At 37.9% G+C, this 23348-nt stretch overlaps 1 protein-coding gene across 3 annotated transcripts in view; it reads right to left on the reverse strand.

Moving 5' to 3' along the window:
• TNPO3 (transportin 3) overlaps nt 1-23348 on the reverse strand; it is an 82125-nt gene that overhangs the window by 10801 nt on the left and 47976 nt on the right. For 2 of the 3 annotated variants that reach the window (XM_060020861.1, XM_060020862.1), the window contains 11 exons: nt 22523-22614; nt 20229-20368; nt 17746-17937; nt 15954-16045; nt 14990-15066; nt 13444-13504; nt 12430-12570; nt 9408-9524; nt 8455-8549; nt 7067-7223; nt 5369-5536 (listed from right to left, as the gene is read on the reverse strand). In XM_060020861.1, the coding sequence (XP_059876844.1) occupies nt 5369-5536; nt 7067-7223; nt 8455-8549; nt 9408-9524; nt 12430-12570; nt 13444-13504; nt 14990-15066; nt 15954-16045; nt 17746-17937; nt 20229-20368; nt 22523-22614 (1332 nt within the window). Of the gene's footprint in view, nt 1-5368; nt 6111-7066; nt 7224-8454; nt 8550-9407; nt 9525-12429; nt 12571-13443; nt 13505-14989; nt 15067-15953; nt 16046-17745; nt 17938-20228; nt 20369-22522; nt 22615-23348 lie in introns of those variants that run through there. The other variant, XM_060020863.1, reaches the window with a different exon arrangement.

The following is a 23348-nucleotide window of genomic DNA, read 5'->3' on the forward strand; positions in this document are numbered from 1 at the left end:
CCTACAGGTGATAACCAAAACCCACAGGTTTTTTCCTTAGTAGCATTAGCTCCCCAAACTTGGAAGCAAGTAAAGGACTTAATAGAAGTACTATTTCTGGCCTTCCAACCCACTGCGGGTTGGAACAGCCTACAAAGGCATGCCTAGACTCCCTTCAAGGGGGCAGCAGGCATCATTTCAGACAGAGCCTTTCAACCTTGGAAATGAAGTCGCTTCTGGATAAAGCTATTGTTCTGTTTCTGTCATTAAACTTATGTAGTATTTTAAAAATTAAACAGCCGCCAGAAAACTGTTGAGCTTAGAGATCGAAGGCAATCCAAAGCAAAAGTTCAGGTACCAGAAAGAGCAGGGACAGAAAGTATAGTAAGTAAACATTTAAAAAGTGCATACACGTAATATGAATCCAGAATCTTAAGGATTTTAAGGTCACCTCTCTCAGTAGGGGTCATAGCCAGTCAGTTCCTTTGTGATACCTGCCTGTTCTGTGGGTTAGAAAATTCTTTTTTTTTTGCTCACTCTTATTGCTCTTTTCTTATTTTTCTTTTTTTTTGGCCACACGGCATGCAGGATCTTAGTTCCCTGACTAGGGATGGAATCCATGCCCCTGCAATGGAAGTGTGGATGGAGTCTTAACCACTGGACCACCAGGGAAGTCCCTCTTGTTACTCTTTAAAACAATTTACTTACATCTGAGTATAGTCTCTTTATATCTTTCATGTGTACAAAAACTGAAGAGGAAGGGGAGTGGGAGCAAACTTAAAAATCAAAATTCTAGAGACTTCCTCTGGGTTCTTATTTTCATTTGAATTGTTATTCTTTGAAAAAGCTCTAATTTTTCTTCATGCCTTTCTTAAGTAGGATGTATGCCTTGGTCACAGTTTTCAGTTGTAAAATAACTTTTTTATACCTAAATTTTTTACATTATGTGTTTTCCCATTGTTAATTTATGAACACAATAGACCAGACCAAAAGTAAATATTCCACTATAAATGCTTAAAAAGTACTGCATAATTCTCCAAGTGTTGCCCCTTTTGAGTAGAAGACAACATTCTACTCAGACAAAAACAAGCAGAGGCAAACAGCATGAATGAACCCTTAACTGACAAAGCTTTGGCATCCAAAACGACCCATGAGTTAACTATAAGTATCCCCCAAAACAAAAACAGTAAGAAACTAAACTATATTCTGTCAACTAATATTTGACAAAGGAGATGAGAATACCCAATGTAGAAATGACTGCCTTTTCAATAAATAGTGCTGGGATAATTGCATACTCGCATGTAGAAGAAAGAAACTGGACTCATGCCTTTCACCACTCACAAAAAGTAACTCAAAATGGATTAAAGACTAAATGTAAGACCTGAAACCATGAAACTCCCAGAAGAATACAAAGGCCTAAAGCATTCTGACATGGGTCTTGATAATGATTTTTTGGCCGTGACACCTAAAGCACAACCAGCAAAATAAAAATAAACAAGTGAAATTACATCAATCTAAAAGCTTCTGCACAGCAAAAGAAATCATCAACAAAGTAAAAAGACAACCTAAGGAATGGGAAAAAATATTTGCAAACCATATACCTGATAAGAGGTTAGTATCTAAAATACATAAAGAACCCATACCAGTCTAGCAAAAAGCCAAATAACTCAATTAAAAAATGGGCAAAGGACCTCAATAAATGTTTCTCTAAAGAAGAAATACGAAAGGCCAACAGGTACCTGAAAAAAACGCAAATTAAAACTATAAAGAGATATCATCTTAACACCTGTTAGCATGGTCATGATCAAAAAGATAAGAGATAACAAGTGCTGGCGTGGGTATGGAGAAAAGGGAACCCTTGTACACTGTTGGTGGGATTGTAAATTGATACAGCCACCATGGAAAACAGTTCGGAGGATCCTCAAAAAATTAAATATATATACCATATGATCCAGCAATTCTACTTCTGGGATATATCCAAGGGAAACAAAAACACTAACTCGAAAAGATATCTACACCCCATGTTCACAGGAGCATTATTTACAGTAGCCAAGACATGGAAACAACCTAACTGTCCATGGATGGATGAATGGATAAAGAAGTTGCAGTATGTGGTACACACAATGGATATTATTATTCAACCATAAAAAACGAAAAAATCCTGGGCTTCCCTGGTGGCGCAGTGGTTAAGAATCCGCCTGCCAATGCAGGGGACACAGGTTTGAGCCCTGATGCAGGAAGATCCCACATGCCACAGAACAACTAAGCCCATGCACCACAACTACTGAGCCTGTGCTTTAGAGCCTGCAAGCCACAACTACTGAGCCCGCGTGCCACAACTACTGAAGCCCGTGAGCCTAGAGACTGCTCCACAACAAGAGAAGCCACTGCAATGAGAAGCCCGCGCACCACAACAAAGAGTAGCCCCCACTCACCGCAGCTAGAGAAAGCCCGCATGCAGCAACGAAGAGCCAACGCAGCCAAATAAATAAATAAATAATAAATTTATTAAAAAAAAAAAAATGAGGAAATCCTACCATTTCTGACAAAATGGATGACCTTAAAGGCATTATGGTAAGCAAAATAAGTTAGAGAAAGACAAACACTGTATGATCTCACTTGTATGTGGAATCTAGAAAAACAAAACAAAACTCATAGAAAAAGAAATCAGACTTGTGGTTACCAGAGGCAAAAAGTGGGGGGAGAGAAACTGGAGGCAGTGGTCAAAAGGTCAAACTTCCAGTTATAAGATAAATAAGAACTAGTTAAGTAAGTAAATCCTATGAGTTTTCAACAGGAGAATTTTTTTTCCTTTTTTCCTTCTTTTCTTTTTATTGTGTCCATAGGAGAAGATGAATGTTAGCTGAACCTACTGTGGTAACCATTTCACAATATATGTAAATCAAACCATTATGCTGTATGCCTTCAACTTACACACTGATATAAATCAATTATTTCTCAAAATATTCAAGACAAGAGACAAAGCTGGTACGTCATCTTCTACTGAAGAATCTGTGTTGAACTTTGAAAATGTATGATTGAGAATGTGCTCAAGAATGTTAATTTTCTTCAGACTTATATCCTTAGTTACGATTTCAATCAGTTTATAGCATATAGACAACCTAAATTTATGTAAGAGTTCCTTTACAAAAACTCAGTTTTAAGTTGGTGTTTACAGAAAACCACTTTTTAAAAAAATTTTTTATTTTACATTGGAGTATAGTTGATTAACAATGTTGTGTTAGTTTCAGGTGTACAGCAAAGTGATTCAGTTATACATATACATGTATCTATTCTTTTTCAAATTCTTTTCCAATTTAGGTTATTACAGAATATTGAGTAGAGTTCCCTGTGCTATACAGTAGGTCCTTGTTGGTTATCTATTTTAACAAACACTTTAAAATAATTTAGCAATTCAGTGGGTACACAGTAAACTTAAGAGCACAGGGCTACTTGTTTTCTGTTCCTCCTCCAAATTGCTGCTCTCATTTTCTTCTTTAGCCCTTACCTGTATGCTTACAAATCCAAAATTTTTTGTAAGGTTAAATGTACATAATAAGTTTTTTGTTACCTGGAAACCAAGTATATTTATTTAAAAGTAAGAGTATGGAAATTTTATTTCTCTTATCAATAATGTTTGGAATAAACTTGTTGGTCCCCAGGGGTTCACAGAATACTTTTTAGAAAAACAAAAACTACTACTGTATTAGATTGAAATGGAACAGGTGTCGTGAACAGCCAGCAAGGGAACTACAGGTACCATTCATTCCTGAAGCACTTGAGCTAATGGAAGAACTGCAGAGCTATTTGATGAAACCAAAGCCACACAGAAGCTTCACAGAGTTTGATGAGTAAGAATTAAGGTTCAGGGAGGGGACTTCCCTGGTGGTGCTATGGTTAAGACTTCGCACTCCCAATGCAGGGGGCCCAGGTTCTATCCCTGGTCAGGGAACTAGATCCCACATGCATACCGCAACCAAGAGTTTGCATGCTGCAACTAAGGAGCCCGTCTGCCACAACTAAGACCTGGAGCAACCAAATAAATAATTAAAAAAAAAAAAAAGTTAAGGTTCATGGGGCTGTTTCTGAAGTAGAAACCTAGAGAAAATGTTAGAAATCCATTACACATCTACCATCTACCCTACATGTCATTGTGTTTCATTTGAGTGAGCTAACGATAAAGTAATACATATGCCTAAGACAATTTACACTAATCATTGAATTTTGGAGATGAACACACAAATCCAAGACTAGGCAGAACTTTTAGCTTAGTAACATTAGGGTCTGAGAGTGAAAGTGTACTCTTTTTTTGTGAAACTGCTGAAATTGAGGCTAAGAACTGCAATCAGTGATATAAAATAGGAGATAACATTAAGATGTACATGGACTTAAAAGTTATAAGATACTTATGTATCTGGATTTCTGTGGTTCAATCAAGTCAGCTCACGTTAGGTCCAACTGTGTACTTTCCTGAACTGCTTTTATATTAATATTACAAATTATAAACCTCATTTAAAAAAATAATTTACAGGCTATACACTATATGTTACCATTATGCTCAAAACTTTCATGTAGTACACACAACCTGATTTATAATCATGTGGCCCAGTACTAAAATTAGTTGGACATTACTGGATAGCCTAAAAAAAACTTGCATGCTCAGGTGATAAAGAACCTGGTTCAAGAACCGAAACAGGATGTAAATAAATCCAAAGGGGAAACAAATCCAGCTATAGATTGTAGGCTAGTTTTATATGCATATGCCTCCAAATGCTCTGGCTAGATTTATTACCAAGGAACCATATAGTGCTATTTAAGGAACCTGAAATGAATTAACACTTCTTTTTTTTTTTTTTTTTCCGGTACGTGGGCCTCTCACTGTTGTGGCGTCTCCCATTGCGGAACACAGGCTCCAGACGCACAGGCTCAGCGGCCATGGCTCACGGGCCCAGCCGCTCCGTGGCATGGGGGATCTTCCCAGACCAGGGCACGAACCCGTGTCCCCTGCATTAGCAGGCGGACTCTCAACCACTGCGCCACCAGGGAAGCCCGAATTAACACTTCTTGAATAACCTGTAATATGGGCATCTCTCACAAGTGAACAAACTTCTCACCGGCCAGCCACATAGCTGAATTCGATGCTTAGTATTCACTTTTGGTAATAAATAAACCCTATGACAGTGACACAAAGATATTTTCAAGAACCCTTCTACAGACCCCTTCATTTAACAATTAAACTTAGCAATATACCTAAATCAGGTTCCACGAACATACAACAGGACTGGTTTCAAAGTTATAGTCAGCCTCTCAAGGAACTGTTTAGGACTTGTTAGGGTTAGGGACTAACCCTAACCCTAACCCTTTAAAAAGATTATGAAAACAATCTTACCGGTCTGTCAACCTGCATGATCTCCCAGAGCACTTCGGCCACATCTGGTAGGGTGTATGGGGGGAGACAGAAGCAGCACGTGTGAAGCAGCTGGCTTACAAGTTGCTGTCCAAGCTGGTTCATCACCTGTCCAATCAGTTCTTTCCGTAATTCAAAGTCTTCTTCATGCTGTAAGAAAACAGGAACAGGAAAATTCTAATTTCAACTTTCCAAAGAGGCAGTACTCTTTCCCCTTTAGTCTAGTAATCTCTCTTTCCCGGGGAAGAAAGTATATATAACAGCTGGATTCACAAGGTCCACTAAATGTTCTGTCACCAGGAAGAAAATATTAAGAGTTTAGTTTCAAGGAAATGGGCATGGGCTTCAGCTGAGATTAACCTTAACCCTTAGGTTTTTTAAAGTTTTTTTTTTTAAATAAATTTATTTATTTTATTTTTGGCTGCATTGGGTCTTCATTGCTGCATGCGGGCTTTCTCTAGTTGCACAGCGACCGGGGGCTTCTCTTTGTTGTGGTGTGCGGGCTTCTCATTGCGGTGGCTTCTCTTGTTGTGGAGCACGGGCTCTAGGCGCGCAAGCCTCAGTAGTTGTGGCACTCGGGCTCTAGAGCGAAGCCTCAGTAGTTGTGGCGCACGAGCTTACTTGCTCCGCGGCATGTGGGATCTTCCCGGACCAGGGCTCGAACCCGTGTCCCCTGCATTGGCAGGCGGATTCTTAACCACTGCGCCACCAGGAAAGCCCAACCCTTAGGTTTTTCATGAATAGAACACAGAAGAGAAACAATGGTTAGAGATTAAGGGTAGCAATTTTCTTAACCTTTTTTTTTCTGTTAAAAAATAATTTAAAGTATCTGTATTTCCTTTTTTAAAAAGTGACTGAAAAAAAGAAGACTTCTATCAGATATCTAATCTCTATCAAAAAAAAAACTTACTTATTTTCTTCCTTCTTAGTCTTTGAATACACATATTTCTAATATGTTGAAAAAAAAAAAACTTTTACAGTGCCTTTCACTTCTAGTTATTTTCTTCTTTTCCCTCTCTCTTTTTACTGTCAAAATTCTTCAGTAATTAGCCTAGTCACATACTTAATTCTTCACTGATCTCCCTTACCTTCAATTCTACTCCACATCTAGTCAAACCTACCTTTGAACATTTTGTGAACCACTTTACTACTCCAGCCAAAAAGGTCTCTTAAGTGTCTACTAGTATACTTAGTACTATCCTGACTTTCTCTGATTATAATTTATACCCCACTTAGATTTTCCTCCCCTCTCCAATCCATCCAAATGGCTCCACTGAGGTCCTTCCTCTTCCAGAAAGTTATCCCAACCTACTTCTTTCCAAAGAGTTTTCCCTCCTCTGATCTCATAGCAATCATGACTTTTATCACTTATCTGACAACCAAATACTGCCTTGTTGCTGTTGTTTAATTCTTTGTAACTGTATCTACTTCTCTCTTCAATTAGACACCAAATGGCTTGGAAGCAGAGATAATTTCAGACTACTTGATACAGCTTACAACACTTAGTACAGGCTGTCTTAAATCTACTAGTTGATATTTTGGTTACTGAATGATCCACTATGGAATATGCCTACCAACACAGATCAAATAAGGAGATGCTGGTTTTCCCCTAAGGAATGAGAAAGAGATATGAGAAAACAATGAGCTACAAAGTAGAAAGACTACATTGTTCATACTTACATCATTGGCTACCCCTGTGTGGATGAGGTCTCGTAGGAACCTCATGACACTACAGTTGGCATCCCGGTGGTCCAGGGTAGTAGAGGCAATGGCCCATTGTAAGATAGGGATGACAACCTGGCTCCTCAGCAAGGTAACAGGGCTACGCTGAATAAACCTGGTGTGGAAAGACAAGCTAGATATAAACGACAGGATTAGGCTATAAAAGCAGCCAGTGTAAAAGGCAAAACTATGGAGACAGAAAAAAGATCAGTGATTGTTAGGGATTGAGGGAGTGGAGGGTAAGGGGATGAATAGGTGAAGCACACAGGAGTTTTAGGATCGTAAAACTATTCTGTATGATACTATAATGGTGGATATATGTCATTATGTCATTACACATTTGTCCAAACCCATAGAAAGAACACCACCAAGACAGAACCCTAATGTAAACTATGGACTTTAACAATGACATGTCAATGGAGGTTCATCAGTTCTAACAAATGGATCACTCTGGTGGGGGATGTTGATAGTAAGGGAGGCTGTGGGGAAGGAGAGGGGAAGCTAGGGGTATATGGGAACTCTATACTTCCCACTCAGTTTTCTCAGATCCTCTAATGTTTACAGAGAATCTCCAAGAAAAAGATAAAACATTGTTCCAAATTTATTTTACCAGGCAACCATTTGTGCAAAGAGCATCTCTAGAGATTGATTTTTCAAGGAACACACCGGGAAAACAGGTTGACAACCCACCAAACAATTCTCTCATACCAACACACACACACACACACACACAAAAGCGTTTTCTGACTTGTCCAAAAATTAACAAAAACCCCAGTGTTCGTTACTAACTGATCTGGTTCAAATTCCTGAGCTAAGGACTAAGAATGAATACAAATGTCAGTGTTACTAGTAAAAGGAATTTAAGCAACAAGTGGGGTGGCTGGCTAGGGGTAGAGGTGGGAAGTACATACCAGATAACTTCTAAGGCACCTTAAAAGCCTAAGGATTTTTTATTCTGAGATATGATTATATCTGAAGGATGCTAAGCTTCTCAAGGAAAAAGTTTAAGTAAAGCATGATATCATAGTACCATAAAATGTTAAAACTACATGGGATTCTACAGACTGTCTAGTCAAATATTCTTGCAAAGCCCATTTTTATTGCCTTGGGCATGTTCCCTCCTTCATGCAAGGAAATCAGTTATTTTCCCCTGTTCTCATCCAGCTCTTCTTCATTTAATGGGAATATTCTGGTTCACGATTTAACTTTGGGTTATGAACCATTAATCTACCTACTCCTCTTACCTCATTTTACAGAGAAGGAAACAGTTAACTGTTAGGTGACAAGATCAAGCAGTGATGAGGATGAGCAATAAAAAAAAAGGGTTGCTCTTCAGAAGGACTGACCTGGTGGCTAGCCTGAATAGGTCGTCCACAGTGTCAGGGTGATTCTGGAGCCCATTCTGTTGTTCTAAGAGCTGAAAGGTGGGCATGCACAGTGCCTAGAAAAAAAGTGATTTTAAAACAAATGCTTGTAAATTAATGCCATGGGATTCAGACTTGCTAAATATCATAACATATACAAAGAGAACAAAGAGGGGAAGCACAGATAAGTAAGAAAAGAAAAAGACTTTGATGAGAGATCAACAAAGGGAAGATATAAATCTTTCTCAGTTGACAAAAACAGTCTTCACATATGAAGTCCACATTTCAGAAAGGGTTGAGGATACAGATTTCAACTGGGTAGATGTCACCTCAAATTTTTAGAAGTTTCTGAAACTGAAGACTGTGCTTATGTACTAGATATGGTCTGGTCCGCTAAGGGAGTAGTTGATGTTTTAATGATAATAACTATGAAATGGCAATTTTAAAGGGAAAGACATCTTGGGAAAAGGAGCATTATGATTTAACTCCCTAATATATTTCCTTGCCCTGTGAATAGAAGAGGGTAAAAGCAGTATATCAGGAGACTTTTCCAATGCCTGCTATTTACCCTAAGACCATCCCTCCTAAGTGAACTAGTTCATTGGCTGTTCCAGGCAAGAAATTAAAAACAGAAACATGCTTGAGCTTAGAGATCCTTTATTTTAAATCTACTTGCCCACCTTCCCACCCTCCAAAAAAATCCTACCTCTGGATAGCATAAATCAGACAGTAATAACTGTAATGACCAGTACATCTGTGTGGTCAATCTCTCTCTCATTCTCCCAAGCAGGCCTGTCCAGAGAACAACTAGGAAGTTCTACCTCCCTATTATTAGGGCAACATCATGCCTGGGAAGGAAATATGAAGAAGTAACAGAATTAAAGACATGGTGAAGAACACACTGCTAGGCCTTTAGACCCTCCAAGAAAACATACCTGGAGCATGTCTAGTAGTCCCTGCCGACAGCCCTCTTCCATGCCATACTCATCCACAAGGATACTACCAAGGTACAGGAAACAGGAATGCTGATGTACATGGTAAACATTCACCATCTGCCAAGGGAAAATCCCATTAGTTCAATTCTTTACCCCTCAAAAAGTATCAGCTTAGGACTTCCCTGGCGGCGCAGTGGTTAAGAATCCATGTGCCAGTGCAGGGGGCACGGGTTCGAGCCCTGGTCTGGGAAGATCCCACATACCGCGGAGCAACTAAGCCCGTGCGCCACAACTACTGAGCCTGTGCTCTGGAGCCCGCGAGCTACAACTACTGAAGCCCGCGTGCCTAGAGCCTGTGCTCCACAACAAGAGAAGCCACTGCAATGAGAAGCCTGCGCACTGCAACGAAGAGTGGCCCCTGCTCGCCACAAGTAGAGAAAGCCCGCGTGCAGCAATGAAGGCCCAACGTAGCCAAAAATAAATATTAATTAATTAATTATTTTTAAAAAGTTTCAGCTTAGGTAGCTGTCTGGAGGAAGAAATTCTGAGATAGACTGGTCTCTTCTCTTTAAGACAACGCAGTAAAGCTTGTTGGCAACATTTTCTAAAACATAGGGCTCAATTCCTCAATTATTTTCAAGTACTCTATTTAGAATTCTTTCAAGACTTTGACCTTTTTTTATCTTTCCAAAACAATGTTGTAGGAGAGTTGTATAATATTTACTTCAAGCTGGAACCATTAAGGAGTTATTATCCAAGGTTTGTGTAATATTTACAAAACCCTAACAATATACCTTAATTTTCCAACCTACAAGTTGCTCTTATTTGCATCAAAGATAATTCTTTTTTTAAAAAACAACCACAGCAGGAACAAAATATCCAATGCCCCTCATATTAGAGGAGACTCTGAAAGCATTGTTGTTGTTGGTTTTTTTTGTGGTACGCGGGCCTCTCACTGTTGTGGCCTCTCCTGCTGCGGAGCACAGGTTCCAGATGCGCGGGCTCAGCGGCCGTGGCTCACGGGCCCAGCCGCTCCGCAGCATGTGGGATCTTCCCGGACTGGGGCACGAACTCGTGTCCCCTGCATCGGTAGGCAGACTTTCAACCACTGCGCCACCAGGGAAGCCCTGAAAGCATTGTTTAAATTGGCTTCTAAACCCCTCTATCTAATCATTTGAGTAAAAAGAGCGTTTCCAATCAAGATATCTGAATCTCTACAGAATAAAAATTTTAATACAATATAAATATTTAAACTAAATTATTTGTTTAGGATTTTTACCCTACTATCCTCCAAAAATTAAGAGGCCACCGTACGTTCATCTATTTAAAATGCCATCACATGAGAATTTCCTGGCAGTCCAGTGGTTAGGACTTTCACTGCCATGGGTCCAGAGTTCAATCCCCGGTCGGGAAACTGAGATCCCACAAGCTGCGTGGTACAGCAAAAGAGGGAAAAAAAGCCCATGCAACATGTATGTATTCATCTTATTACATAAATTCAATTCTTTCAGCTTGGTGGGAGCGGAAGGGCAGAGTAACTGGCACTTATCAGCATATACCATGAAAAGAACACGAGATGGGAGCTATGAATCTGTTCAGTGTTGTATACTCAAAACTATATGCTGTACTTAACGAACGATATAAGTTACGGTTGGCAAACTTTTTCTTAAAGAGCCAGATGGTAAAAATTTTAGGCTCTGCCGGCCTTACAATCTTTTGACTACTTAACTTTCCACTGTAGCACAAAAATGGCCAATAAGCAATAATTAGATGAATAAGCATGACTATCTCTCAGTAAAACTTTATTTACAAAAACACGTGGCAGGCCCACTGGCTGTAGTTTACTGACCTCGAATTTATGGGATTTTTGTCACATAAGATGCTACCCTATGCTACTGGAATAAAAGAATAACATAAAAGTCATGAAGGTATCCTCCAATAGCAAAGGGGAGTTAAATCACATTGTATTGGACCCAGAATGTATTGCACTGAAGGGGACACTTGACCAGAGGTGGACACAGCCTAAATGCAAACATATACTGTTGTACTCAGGGTACAGTAAATGCAGAAAATCGCTAAAAATTAAAATTCTGTTAAAATATTTACCTATACAAACTTTAATCAAATCTATAATTTAAGGAGGCATGGTCATGTAAGTGCCAACTGACACTGCAACAGCATGATCCTGGCTCTGGGTAAGAGCTTCCTTAAGAGTGAGGCAGAACTTGAGGGGGCACTCACTGTCAGAGTCAGCCTGATAGATGCCCTGCCCAGGTGGAGAAGGGTCACTTCAGGGTGGCTGGGTGGGGTCTAGCTGAAGCCCTGTGGTAGTTCTCCTCACAGCATGAGTGCAAAATCTGAGAAGGTACTTGCTCAGAGTCGCACTTTGCCTCACCTCCGTCAATTTTGTGCCCATGGCACCTCACTTGCCTAAATCTAGTTCCAGTCCTACTGTAAGGTTAACACCAACATAAATTACTTAGTGAATTAAGTCACTAGTCATAAGTGTCTCATACAGAATATTCTAGACATGAATATGATCTCAGAGAGCCATGTATAGTGAGGCACACCATCATAATTACATACCAATCTTGGTGATTGAAAGAGTCATATTTATTTCTTGACAAATAAGAGACTTATGTAAATAACTAACTATGGTGAAGAAAGAAGAACATCTCTTTGGGCCAGAAATAGCAAAGTTTGACTTGCCACATTTTTAAAAAGGAAATTAATATAAAATGTTTAACATGGGTATATAAGAGCTGAGCATTAAAGTCATTCCCATTTCTGAATTCCACACTGAAATGCGCTGCTATTTAGACTATCACTATACAGAACAGATTACAGGCTATTTGCCTTATAAATAACATACCACAGGCACTACTTATCTCTTTCAAATATATTTTAGTTTGTATTTAAGAAATGCAAAAATGTTTCATTTCATCAGCAGAGTTTTTGTTCTAAAAGGCTCCTATTTCAAAATTCTGTATACTGTACATTTTCCCTCTTGTAGAGAACTCACCTGTGTGACTAGTGGCTGCAGCAGGGCTGCAGATCCTTTGCCTACACAGCGAACAGCAAAACGGAGGCATCTGCAACAACGTTCTACAATCCGATTATCAGCCCGGTGCTTATTTAGAGTCTCAGATAAAACTGGCCATATCTGAGTCAAAAGTGAAAAGAGCACAGAAAGAAAATGAACAACTAAGTGCTGAAAAAAATGCTCCCAAGTTGGTAACAACTTATTTGGCTTTTAAATAATTTGGAAAAATCTTTCTTTATAGGAACACACATGGCCTGATTCTGGTCAGTGGGTGTGTGTATATGTGCTGAGGTTCAATACACTACCCATCACTGACAAACAACCACTTCTTAACGGAAGCACAATGACTCTTTACAACACAAGAGGACCATGTCTAACTTTACGAAAAGACAAAGATACATATTTTCCTAAATTCTGGACTTCCTGTTTTAGGATGGGAAGAAGCAGAATGAATTATAGAGGAAGAGATATTTAAAGACAGTTCCAAGAAGTTGGAAGACCTTGAACAAAAGGACTAGAGCTAAGGAAATGGCAAGCTTTGATACCGCTGAACACGTAAGGATATTTGGTGTTTCCCCCCTGAAGTCTGAAAAGCACTTCTTAAAACATGCCCTCTGATCCTCACATTACCCTCATTTTTTAAAAAAGTACAAAGGAAGTACATTATCAAAGAGGAAACTAACTATGATGGTTAACTGGCTTTGTCAAAAACATTTTGCCGGTAATGATCATGCCTCCCAGCAACAATAAGATTCACACAGTTAATCTCTCCCTACTTTGGCCTTTCAGTGCATTTCCCCACAGCCTGTTTTCTTACCAAATCTAAAATCAAAAATATTTATTTGGATGGTTCTGTTCCTCTTTTCATTGATATTTAAAGCATATCAACAAATTGAATCTTCCTGTGAACCTAGAAGACAGTACCTTCTCACTTTAGTTACCCAGAGCCTTATAAGGAAAAAGGAAGATCCACAGGCATACATTAGCACTTACTTCCTGTATGACTTTTTGGCACGGATGAGTCTGTCCATTTTCCACAATGGGATTGGTGTGTCTGGGGAAAGACAATGGCCCAAATTAGCGAAAGAAGAGCAAATTCATCAAGGAACCAGGGCCCTAATCCCTGTTAGTTTACTTAGTATCATTCTCACCAATTAAAGAAAACCAGAGTATTTTTAAGAATCAATACCTTTTCCTCCCACTCTGTTCAAACACAAGCACAGTTTAAATCATCCCATCAATTTTTTCTCACCTTTAAGCCTCTTCTACTGTAACATGTAAATTCAATCCAACTCTGCTACATGGGCTGTGGGTGTGGGGCGCTACAACTATCCTTTCCATCTTTTTTCCCTTTATAAACCTGAATATGTAGTTTCTTCCAAACTAATAAATATATTCAGATTGTCTAAATCCACTATGAGAAACCAAGTACTGCTTCATTCCCAGCATTAAAAGGCAAAAGCATTAGGAACCCTGGTCTACCAAAGACGTTTCTCATGGTTCTAGTCTAAATCCAATGATACACAACATGGGCCCACCCACAGTACATCCAATCCAACTATTTGTCTAGTTCTAGAATCCACTAATTTGAAGGAAAGCAGGGGGGAAAAAAACCCCACTACGATTAGCTACCTACCTCTTTAAAGGAACAAAATTCTTTAATTTTAAAAAGCTCAATAGCAACTCAATAAAAATCTAATTTTTAAAAAATCAGGGCATGTCCACCTTTTGCAGATTTTCTTTCATTTATTGTGAAATAGGAGTTATTGTTAATAGGCTCTCAGAATGGTATGCAACAGGGCTCCCCTAATTATATAAGGAAAGCATTATACCAACTCAGGAAAAAATATGTGTAGATAAGAACAAGCTAGAACAACACCTCAGTTTTAATTTCTTCCACATAGGTATTTATGCAACTATTAATTGATATTCCAGTTATACCTACAGGACTCGCAAATTATATTATGCAACTAAGAAAGGATCACTCTTTGAACACTGTCACTCTAATGCTGTTTTAATCATTATGCTCCTCTTGACTTCAAAGAAAGTTTAATTTCACCTGGTTATTGAAGAGGCTTCATTATTTTTTTGCACCCATACACTATAATAGCAATGACTCTGAAAGTGTAGTCCTTGGAATAAAAAGCAACAGCATCTGGGAACTTATTAGAAATGTAAATTCTTGGGTCCTATCCAAGATCCAATCCATCAGACACTCTGGGAATGGGACCCAGCAATCTGTTGCCTTGGTAATTTAAGTACTACAGGCAACTTTGATGGATGTTAAAGTTTGAGAATCACTGATCTAGAGACCTAGAGAATTAATTACATTTTAAAGGGCCTTTTGACAAAGGTCTACCAAAAATAAATTCTTAGAATTTGCCTTTGCAATTGTAATAGGACTAAATTAGTCTCCTGATAGAGGGAGTTTATAGGAGGTACTCGGAAGTTGGAGGAAAAAACACTTCCTTACTTCAATACCTAATGGTCTCATTTGAGCTTTTAACCCAGGGCAGGAACCTGGCATCTCTCTTCTTACCTAAATATCACTGCAAGGCGATCTAAGAACACAGTGGGATCTGAGGATATGCCGTTGCTGGGCTCCTGAGACAACAGCTGAAGAGACAGATATTAACACTCAGTCATTACACATACAAACGTACAGCAAACACTGCAATATATACCCTTGTACATCAACCTCTGTCTCAATCTCTGATTATTTCCTTATAACAGATTCCTGAAAGTTACTCAAAATGGTAAAAACTTTTAAATTCATATTAGCAAATTATTTTCCTCCATCTTACTGCATCCTGGCCAGGAATGCATATTAACTTTTACTGTATGATCATTGTGGAGTAGAAAACAGTATCATTTAATTTTTTCCCATTTACTTTTACAATGATTAGGATATTATAGACATTATACATTATAATATAGATTATATGTATTATACTATATAATATATATTTATATTATACTTTTATAATATAAAGCTTCAAAATTATTATAGCTTTATAATATATTTTAAGAGGTAAGGCAAGTTGCTACCTCTTACTCTTCTTTCCTAAAATTTCTTAGATACTTCTACCAGCATATTATTAGAGATAAACTTTAGAGTCACTTCGTCAAGTTCTCCTAAAAATCCCACTGGTATGTTCATTGCTATGGTACCATAAAAGTAATTTGAGAAGAGCTGACGTTTTTACAACACTCTTCAAGGAAACATGGTAGGTTATGGTTTTGGTTGTTAACTTGAATGGTGTTTTTCCCACTGTCATCTTGTAAATGGTATTTCTGATACAGTGAAAATCTACTGATTTTGGAATACTTATTTCATATATATAGCTACTTTGATAAACTTATAAATTTTAATAACTTCTCAGTTCATTCTCTTGGCTTTTCTGGTTAGATAAAAGACCACCTGCAAATAAAAAATTTTGTCTTTTCCTTTCTAACATGTAAACATATTATATTTGTTTCACCCCTTACTTAACTGGACTCACCTTTTTCAATGCCATAACCTGAACAGAACATAGTTCACTAAGACATTCAGTAATCTTATCCAAAGGTAATCTGGCTAGGACAAGTGCTGTCCCTGAAAGACAAAAGATGATACAAATGAAGAAAATAAAAACTGAACTGAGGTAATTCATTGGTCTACATCATATGGCTGACAGAAAAGGCTGACTGGTTCCATTCTTTCAAAAAGATCAGCACTGTTTTTTTTTTTTTTTTTTTTAGCACTGTTTTTAAATTATAATAGTTTGTTATTTATGGTTGGGTTTTTCTTTATTTGGCTTAGAAGACCATACTGACTTTCACATTGACATTTACAACTGAAGTTAATATTAAACTATTTCTCCTCAGCAGCCTATTGGTTTAAAGATGTTTAAATACATAGATAGCCCCACTTCCAATTCTTCAAAGATTTAAATGAGTGCTTTGAACAGAAAAGTAATAGTTAAGTTTGCCTTTCTTTCATTTTTAAATAGTTCGAAAAATCTCCCCTCTCCCCTTTTCCCCCAAATAAACAGTAATAAATCCATAAACCTTCACATTTGAATAAAAAACTGAATGATTTTTCTTGACAGTCTATAAACCATGGACGAATTAGATTTTTTATTTAAAACTAGGGGGAAAAAATCTAACAAATACAATTTTCTCCTTTTAATTCATCCCTATAGAAAAGAATGTTACTAAAAAGTTTTCTATATCTAGAAGATACCACTGATATAACTGGGATGCCACATTCTAAGTTAGACGTCACATTAGCATCAAGGTTAAATTTCACTAGAAAATGACAAGATGGCAGCGATACCCGCTGGCAGTAGTTAAGAAAAATCTGACCTGATTTAATGCCAGAAAATGTGGCAAAAGAAGATTGAAAAGAAAAGAAAATCTGTCCTGAAAATGCATAGTTACGTTGGCTGGTAGGGAACCTGATCATAGAAGTGAGAAAGAACAGTTAGTTGACATTTAACAGGCATCCAATCTGGACAAGGCTGTCTGCCACTCACAGAGACTTAAAAGATGCTGCACAGGCTGTATTACCCAATCTTTTATTTGATATACCCCAATAAAAGATTGCTCAATCTTTTATTTGATATATTAGCTTTAAGGATTTCACTACCTCACAGGACACCCCAATTTGTTTTCAGAAAGTATGGTTACAAAGCATTTTCTTTCTAGGAGCCAGTAAACTGTCAACAATCAATTCCTCATAAAATAAATCTGTTCCCTCTTTTCTAAGATAATCTTTCAAATATTTAAAAATAGCCACTGTGTTAAAGTCTCCTCTAAGTCTTTTCCCCTAGCATAATATCTCTAGTTCTTCCATTACTCTGAGTTTCATCACCACCCTGGCTGTTTGCCTTTTGATCAGTGTAAACTGATCAGTAATGGTTAAAGACCATTAAGCGACCAGAACCCTTGACTTCTAGTTATAGGACTGAGCCAGGCACACTACCTTTAAATTTCCACTTACTTCTATGGGATAGCAATGCTTATTTGGTCTCCATTTTTATTCTTTCCCCCAACTCAAAAAGGAACTATGTTTAGTTCCAATGTGTTGTCTCCACCCAAAATCTAGGTTCGTGCTATAAATACTGTAAGCACTTTGTATTAGTTATATAGCCTTAAAATATTCTAAGAATGCATGTACACATAATCAACACCCTCCCCTCTGAGTGACCTTCCCTATAACTGAGTAAACTGCAACTGAAAAGTGGGATACAACTGATATAACCCCTAGAAGTGGCTTAGAGACTGTTCCTTCTTAATATCTTAAGTAAGTACCTTTTAGCAAGCCCACAGCAGCCTCTGGAGACAACATGAAGGAATCAAGGGAACGGGCAATCTCTAGGAGTCCATGAAAGTGCTGAGCCATGTGGTCTCGGCAGACAGAGCAAATGTTATGAATGGCTTTGGCTGCAGCAGAAGCCAGAGGTTTTTCACACAGTCCTTTCATCAAATAGCCCAACACAGGGTCTAAGGAGAAAATCCATACGTAAAGATTACATTATTTGAAACTCAAGGAAAATTTCTATTTGTTAGAACAAAGGTTTTACATTCCCTTTTTAAGCAAAAGAACCATTTTTAAAAAATGAAATGTGGGGCTTCCCTGGTGGCGCAGTGGTTGAGAGTCCGCCTGCCGATCAGGGAACACGGGTTCGTGCCCTGGTCCAGGAAGATCCCACATGCCGCGGAGCAGCTGGGCCCGTGAGCCATGGCTGCTGAGCCTGTGCGTCTGGAGCCTGTGCTCCGCAACGGGAGAGGCCACAACAGTGAGAGGCCCACATACCGCACAAAAAACAAACAAAAAAGAAATGTGTTTAAACGCCAATGTTTTTGCATATAAAAATGGGGCTGATCTCACTGACAAATGGTGTCAGAGAGAGTCCTATCTATTTATCTTCCATTTCTTTCCTTGGGGAAATCAACTGTTGCTTGTTGCTAGGGCTTCACAGAGCACGGTTTGAAAACCACTGATTCAGTCTGAAACCACTGGTGGATATAACCATCAAGTATTAATAGGGTAATGTAAGAAAGACGATAAGGCTCAAAGAGTACCATTATACTCAGAGATTAGTCACTTTGTTTAAAAAAAAGCAGTCTACATTAATCAGGACAATGACAGTTATCTAAAGCTGACACTTTCATACTTGCTTCTTTATAATTACAAAAGGCCCCCAAACCACACAGATGGATCTTTAGCACTTCTAAAAGAATTAGTTCATTATGTTTTACTTTCTGCCAAATGTAAGTGTTCTAAGAAAAGGGATTACAAAGGCGAATTCCTATAAAGCAAATCCTAGTTATCCTTTACCTTGCTTCATAAAAATCAGAATGTTTTTTCTATGAAGAAACCCTAAGAAAAATCATACATGGTTAAAGAGCACTTTATGTGTACTACAGAGTAACCGCATACCAAACCTTATAAAAGAAGTAATCTCTGAAAGCCCATTTAAAAGTTATCTCCATTTCTAGTCTAATGACAAAAACAATGCACCAACCCAGCATGAACCTGCTCCCTTCCACACACACACACAAAAAGGCCTGTTTAGCATGGGAATCAGAACTAGAATCTAAAACCTAGCCCACGCAACTCTAATACTATAGGCTTCAATGATTCTCAAATTAAATATTTGTGTTTTTGACTATTCTAGAGTAAGTATGAACACTCAGCAATTTGTCTTCTAATTGAGGCACAAATTTGAATAAGATACTACAGGTGGTACTGAATATAAGCCTTAACAAACAGATAAACCCACTTAGTTTCTTTGTGGAAAGTGTTCAGAAAAGAAAGCCAAATTTTGAGACAGATAATGGAAGTGAAGAGATTTAAGAATTAGAAAATAGGTATTTTGAAAAAATTTTTAAATGGTATGTTGAACTTGGAAGTGGCTCAGCTATGATGTAATAAGCCTATCTATCTTATATGCTCTATATACAGAAACAAGAAAATAGGAACACACATCTCTTTTTAAGTAAGAGTTTCAGTCAATAAAAAAAGATCATGTGTAAAATAAAATCAAGTCGAAAGGTGGTAATAAACATAAGTACAGCACAAACTTAATGATATTCACGAATTTGAGAATTCTTAAAATTCTCAGAATATATCAGTCTTGAACATCAGGTGGGCTTAATATATATTAACCTAGATAAATTATTTAGTCTCTCTGTATTTCAGTTTCCTCATCTGGAAAATGAGGGGATTAGAAGAAATTATTTCTAAATTTACTTTCAATTCTAAAGTTATTTTATATGATCTTTAGTTATTTTTTCAAGTCAGTAAAGGCAGCCAGAAGTTATATAACTCAACACTCTTCATTGTAGTTTGTACTTATTTAGTTTCAATAATAATTCTTAGTTTTTAAATGGAGCATGTATTTAACACTGAAATAACACCCCCCCCCCCAACTGTCTTTGCTTTAGCCTATTAGCAGCTTCTAGTTTAGAACTACAGGACAGTCTGATTAGCTCAAGCCTATGCCAAAGCCTAACAAAGACAGAAATAGTTATGCTGAAGCACAGTACTAGTAGCAAACTGTTTCCCTATCTAGAGATCTAATCTTTCAAAGGTCCTTTCTCCAAAGTCTGATCAGATTATAAAATGTTGTATCAACTAAGCAATAACTCATATATTTAGTCTCAGTGTCTAGAAACATTCAACCTACCAATAAAAGAGAAAGTAGGAAAACAAAAGCAAAAGTAAGAGAGAGAAAGAAAGAAAGCAGAAAAATCAGAAGCAGCAGCTGCAGAGGAATGTTCACACATACCAAGGAACTGAGGATTTCGATCAACCACTTCGCTCATCTCTCCAACCAATTCAATGCTGGTGTATCGCACAGCTGTATGTACGGTCTCTGGGAGACGGACAACTCCTTCTAGGACCTCCACAAGTGTTGGATTGTTCTCCCTGAGTTTAGAAGGCAAGTACTCAGAGTTACCAATTTCAGAGGTTAGGTTCTGGCTAAAAAACAGGCTGCAATGACACAAATCATTGCTAAAGGGTTTCTTTCTAAATAAATAACCATTTGGATAAAAGTGCTTAACATCTGGTATGAAAGTTTTTTAACCCTCAAAAAGGAGGAAAAGACAGAAATGGAAGATATCATTGTTTCAGTTGAGAAGCATACTACTGCTCCTTAATCTTCTCAATGTCAGTGAAGTGTCTAAAGACACATCCTGCTATCAAATAAGGCTCTTCAAATTGGAGAGGCAGGCAATTACTGTGGATCAATGTCTTCTTTTAATGAATCCATTTTATTTATTCCTATATCTGCAGCACCTAGAACAGTGCCTGGCACACAGTGGGCACTCAATAAATACTGCTGAATGGCTAAATGAATGAAGAAATAATTCTAGACCACTCGCTATTAGTTGTTATTCTCCAAAAGATTTCTTATAGCTGGATAATGGATACTTTAAGAACAGGTAAGCATGGGTGGGCCAGCTCACTAATTAAAGAAACAAGAACACAAGCTGTAGGAATAAAGGTGCCCTGACTTAGAACATGAGGGAAAATTAAAGTTATCCAAATACTTTCCACAGCTCCATGAATTAACTTTTTCCCTTTCCTTCTCTTCCTTTCACTCTTTTATTTGCGGTACGCGGGCCTCTCACTGCTGTGGCCTCTCCCGTTGCGGAGCACAAGCTCCGGATGCGCAGGCTCAGCGGCCATGGCTCACGGGCCTAGCCGCTCCGCGGCATGTGGGATCTTCCCGGACCGGGGCACGAACCCGTGTCCCCTGCATCGGCAGGCAGACTCTCAACCACTGCGCCACCAGGCAAGCCCTGGCTGAAGTTCTTTAAGCAGAGTGGAGGATGCTCCCAAAGTGGTAGAACGTAATCCAGAAATGAAAGATGTTTAAAATGCAAATAAATCCTGGATTAGTGCAAGAGCACTCCTTGCTGATACACTAAGTCTATTAAGTCCTTCATACACTAAAAAAAAATTGTAATCATGCAGCTGGCTTGAAATGTGGATAAACAAAAAACAAAATAAAATCTTCTCTCATTTATGCTTTATGCTTCCTACGGGCACTAAGCTAATTATTGAGACTCTCTTCCCATCCTTTCTCATACCAACACAAATCAGTTAGATTATTAGTGTAATAATCTTCAGACTGTTACTGAAGTTTCCAAAAGATACCAAATGGGTTTCAAAGCAAATAGTATGATATGTGATTCAGGACCAGAACTCCTTAATAGAGAAAAACAAACCTACTCTATCTCCTTAAATGTTTACTGGATTAGAAACAACATAAGATTTCATTGACTAGACCCTGTAAGACAGCTAAGAAAGAAGACTGTACATTTTATGAATACATGCCTTAACCATCTCTCCAACCAAGGCCATGGACAGAGAGCTCAACTGCAGACATCTGATTACAATACAGGAAAACTTGACAGATACTAGCATTGATTTATAAACTCACATAACAAAGTAAATTCTGTTTTTAAGGATTCATGTTGAAATAATAAATAGAACTTCTATGCTAAGCAATTAGAAATCAAAATCTAATAATTTAAAATTTTCCAATGACGAAAACAAAAATAATAATTGCCCTTTAGAGTTTGCTATTCTTTTAGGTGAAATGGTACCTATGCCTGGCCTCTCTGAAACTTACAAATGACTCTCCAAGACAGGAAAAAAGGAGAACAATATAATTAAATATTTGTAAGGATAACTCACCCAAGGTCACAAAAGCAGGTGAGAGCCAAATTAGTGCCTATTCAAATGCTTTTAAGGAAGTGCCAACAATTTAACAGTCTAACAAAGTTTTGATTATACCAACTTGCACAAGGGAGCCTAGGTTGGGAAGATAAATCAGCATTCTTTTCCTAGCATCAAGAACAAAATAATTTTAACTCTAGGAAATGTGTTTAAAACGTGGATATCAACAATGCATGCTACTCTGGACTAGACTCTAGAAGTCAGAAGACTGGACAGCATTATAGAAGTAAGAAGTTCTAAGAATTTCCAAACATATCCCATACGAGAAAAATGTTGTAATTTTCCTTCCTCTGATATTAAGAGTTCCCAGCAAAAGACTTATTAGACACTCACGGATCAACACTCTTTGCTATAGCAGCCATGATAAAGAGAACCGCTTCTGTCACCTCCCAGGGTGGGTTGCCTTCTTTCAGAGTAGAATATAACTAGAGAAGAAGAGGTGGATTATGGATCCATTAAAAGGAAAACAGAATAGAATTCCAAAACAAACAAAACAAAAAACTCTGTTAGTTAAAATAAATCTAGCCCCTTGCTTCTAAATTTATCTCTCAGAGCCAGGGAAAAATAGTATCTTCATTTTTCAAATCTTCACTAACTCTAAGTAATACTAGTTTAATATTTGAAACAAACCCATTTAGGGCCCCAAGAGTATATCAAGATTACCATCTACTCCCACAAAATGAGTATTATGGAGAAAACAAAACATATTACACGAGTGTCTTTTCCTGGTCCTGATAATAACTCATAAATACATAAACACACTTAAAAATGAGATATGATGTAAAACCTCGGCATATGCATTGGCTTTACATTTCTATTATTTTAACTACTTGTCTGCATCAACACTAGTAGCACAGATTAAATTCCTAAAAAGTAGCTGTTCTGAAGCACCCATCACAATACCATGTCCAAGCAAGGGGAGATGGGGAGAGACCAAACAGAATACTCAGAGATGTCCAGAAACTTCCCAGGGTATATCCATCAGTGGGATATGACTGGGTGTTAGTCTAAATAAGATTTCTGTAGTCATATAACACACTGCTAGTTAAGATAAAATTAAACAATTCTCTTGTATGACTTCACAGAGCCTTTAAATATACTATTTAAGTCATTTTCCAGTTTTAATTGACAGAACTGTTTTTTCTGGCAAAGAACATCT

The sequence above is a fragment of the Delphinus delphis genome, chromosome 9 (assembly GCF_949987515.2).
Source record: "Delphinus delphis chromosome 9, mDelDel1.2, whole genome shotgun sequence".
Classification (NCBI taxonomy): Eukaryota; Metazoa; Chordata; class Mammalia; order Artiodactyla; family Delphinidae; genus Delphinus; species Delphinus delphis.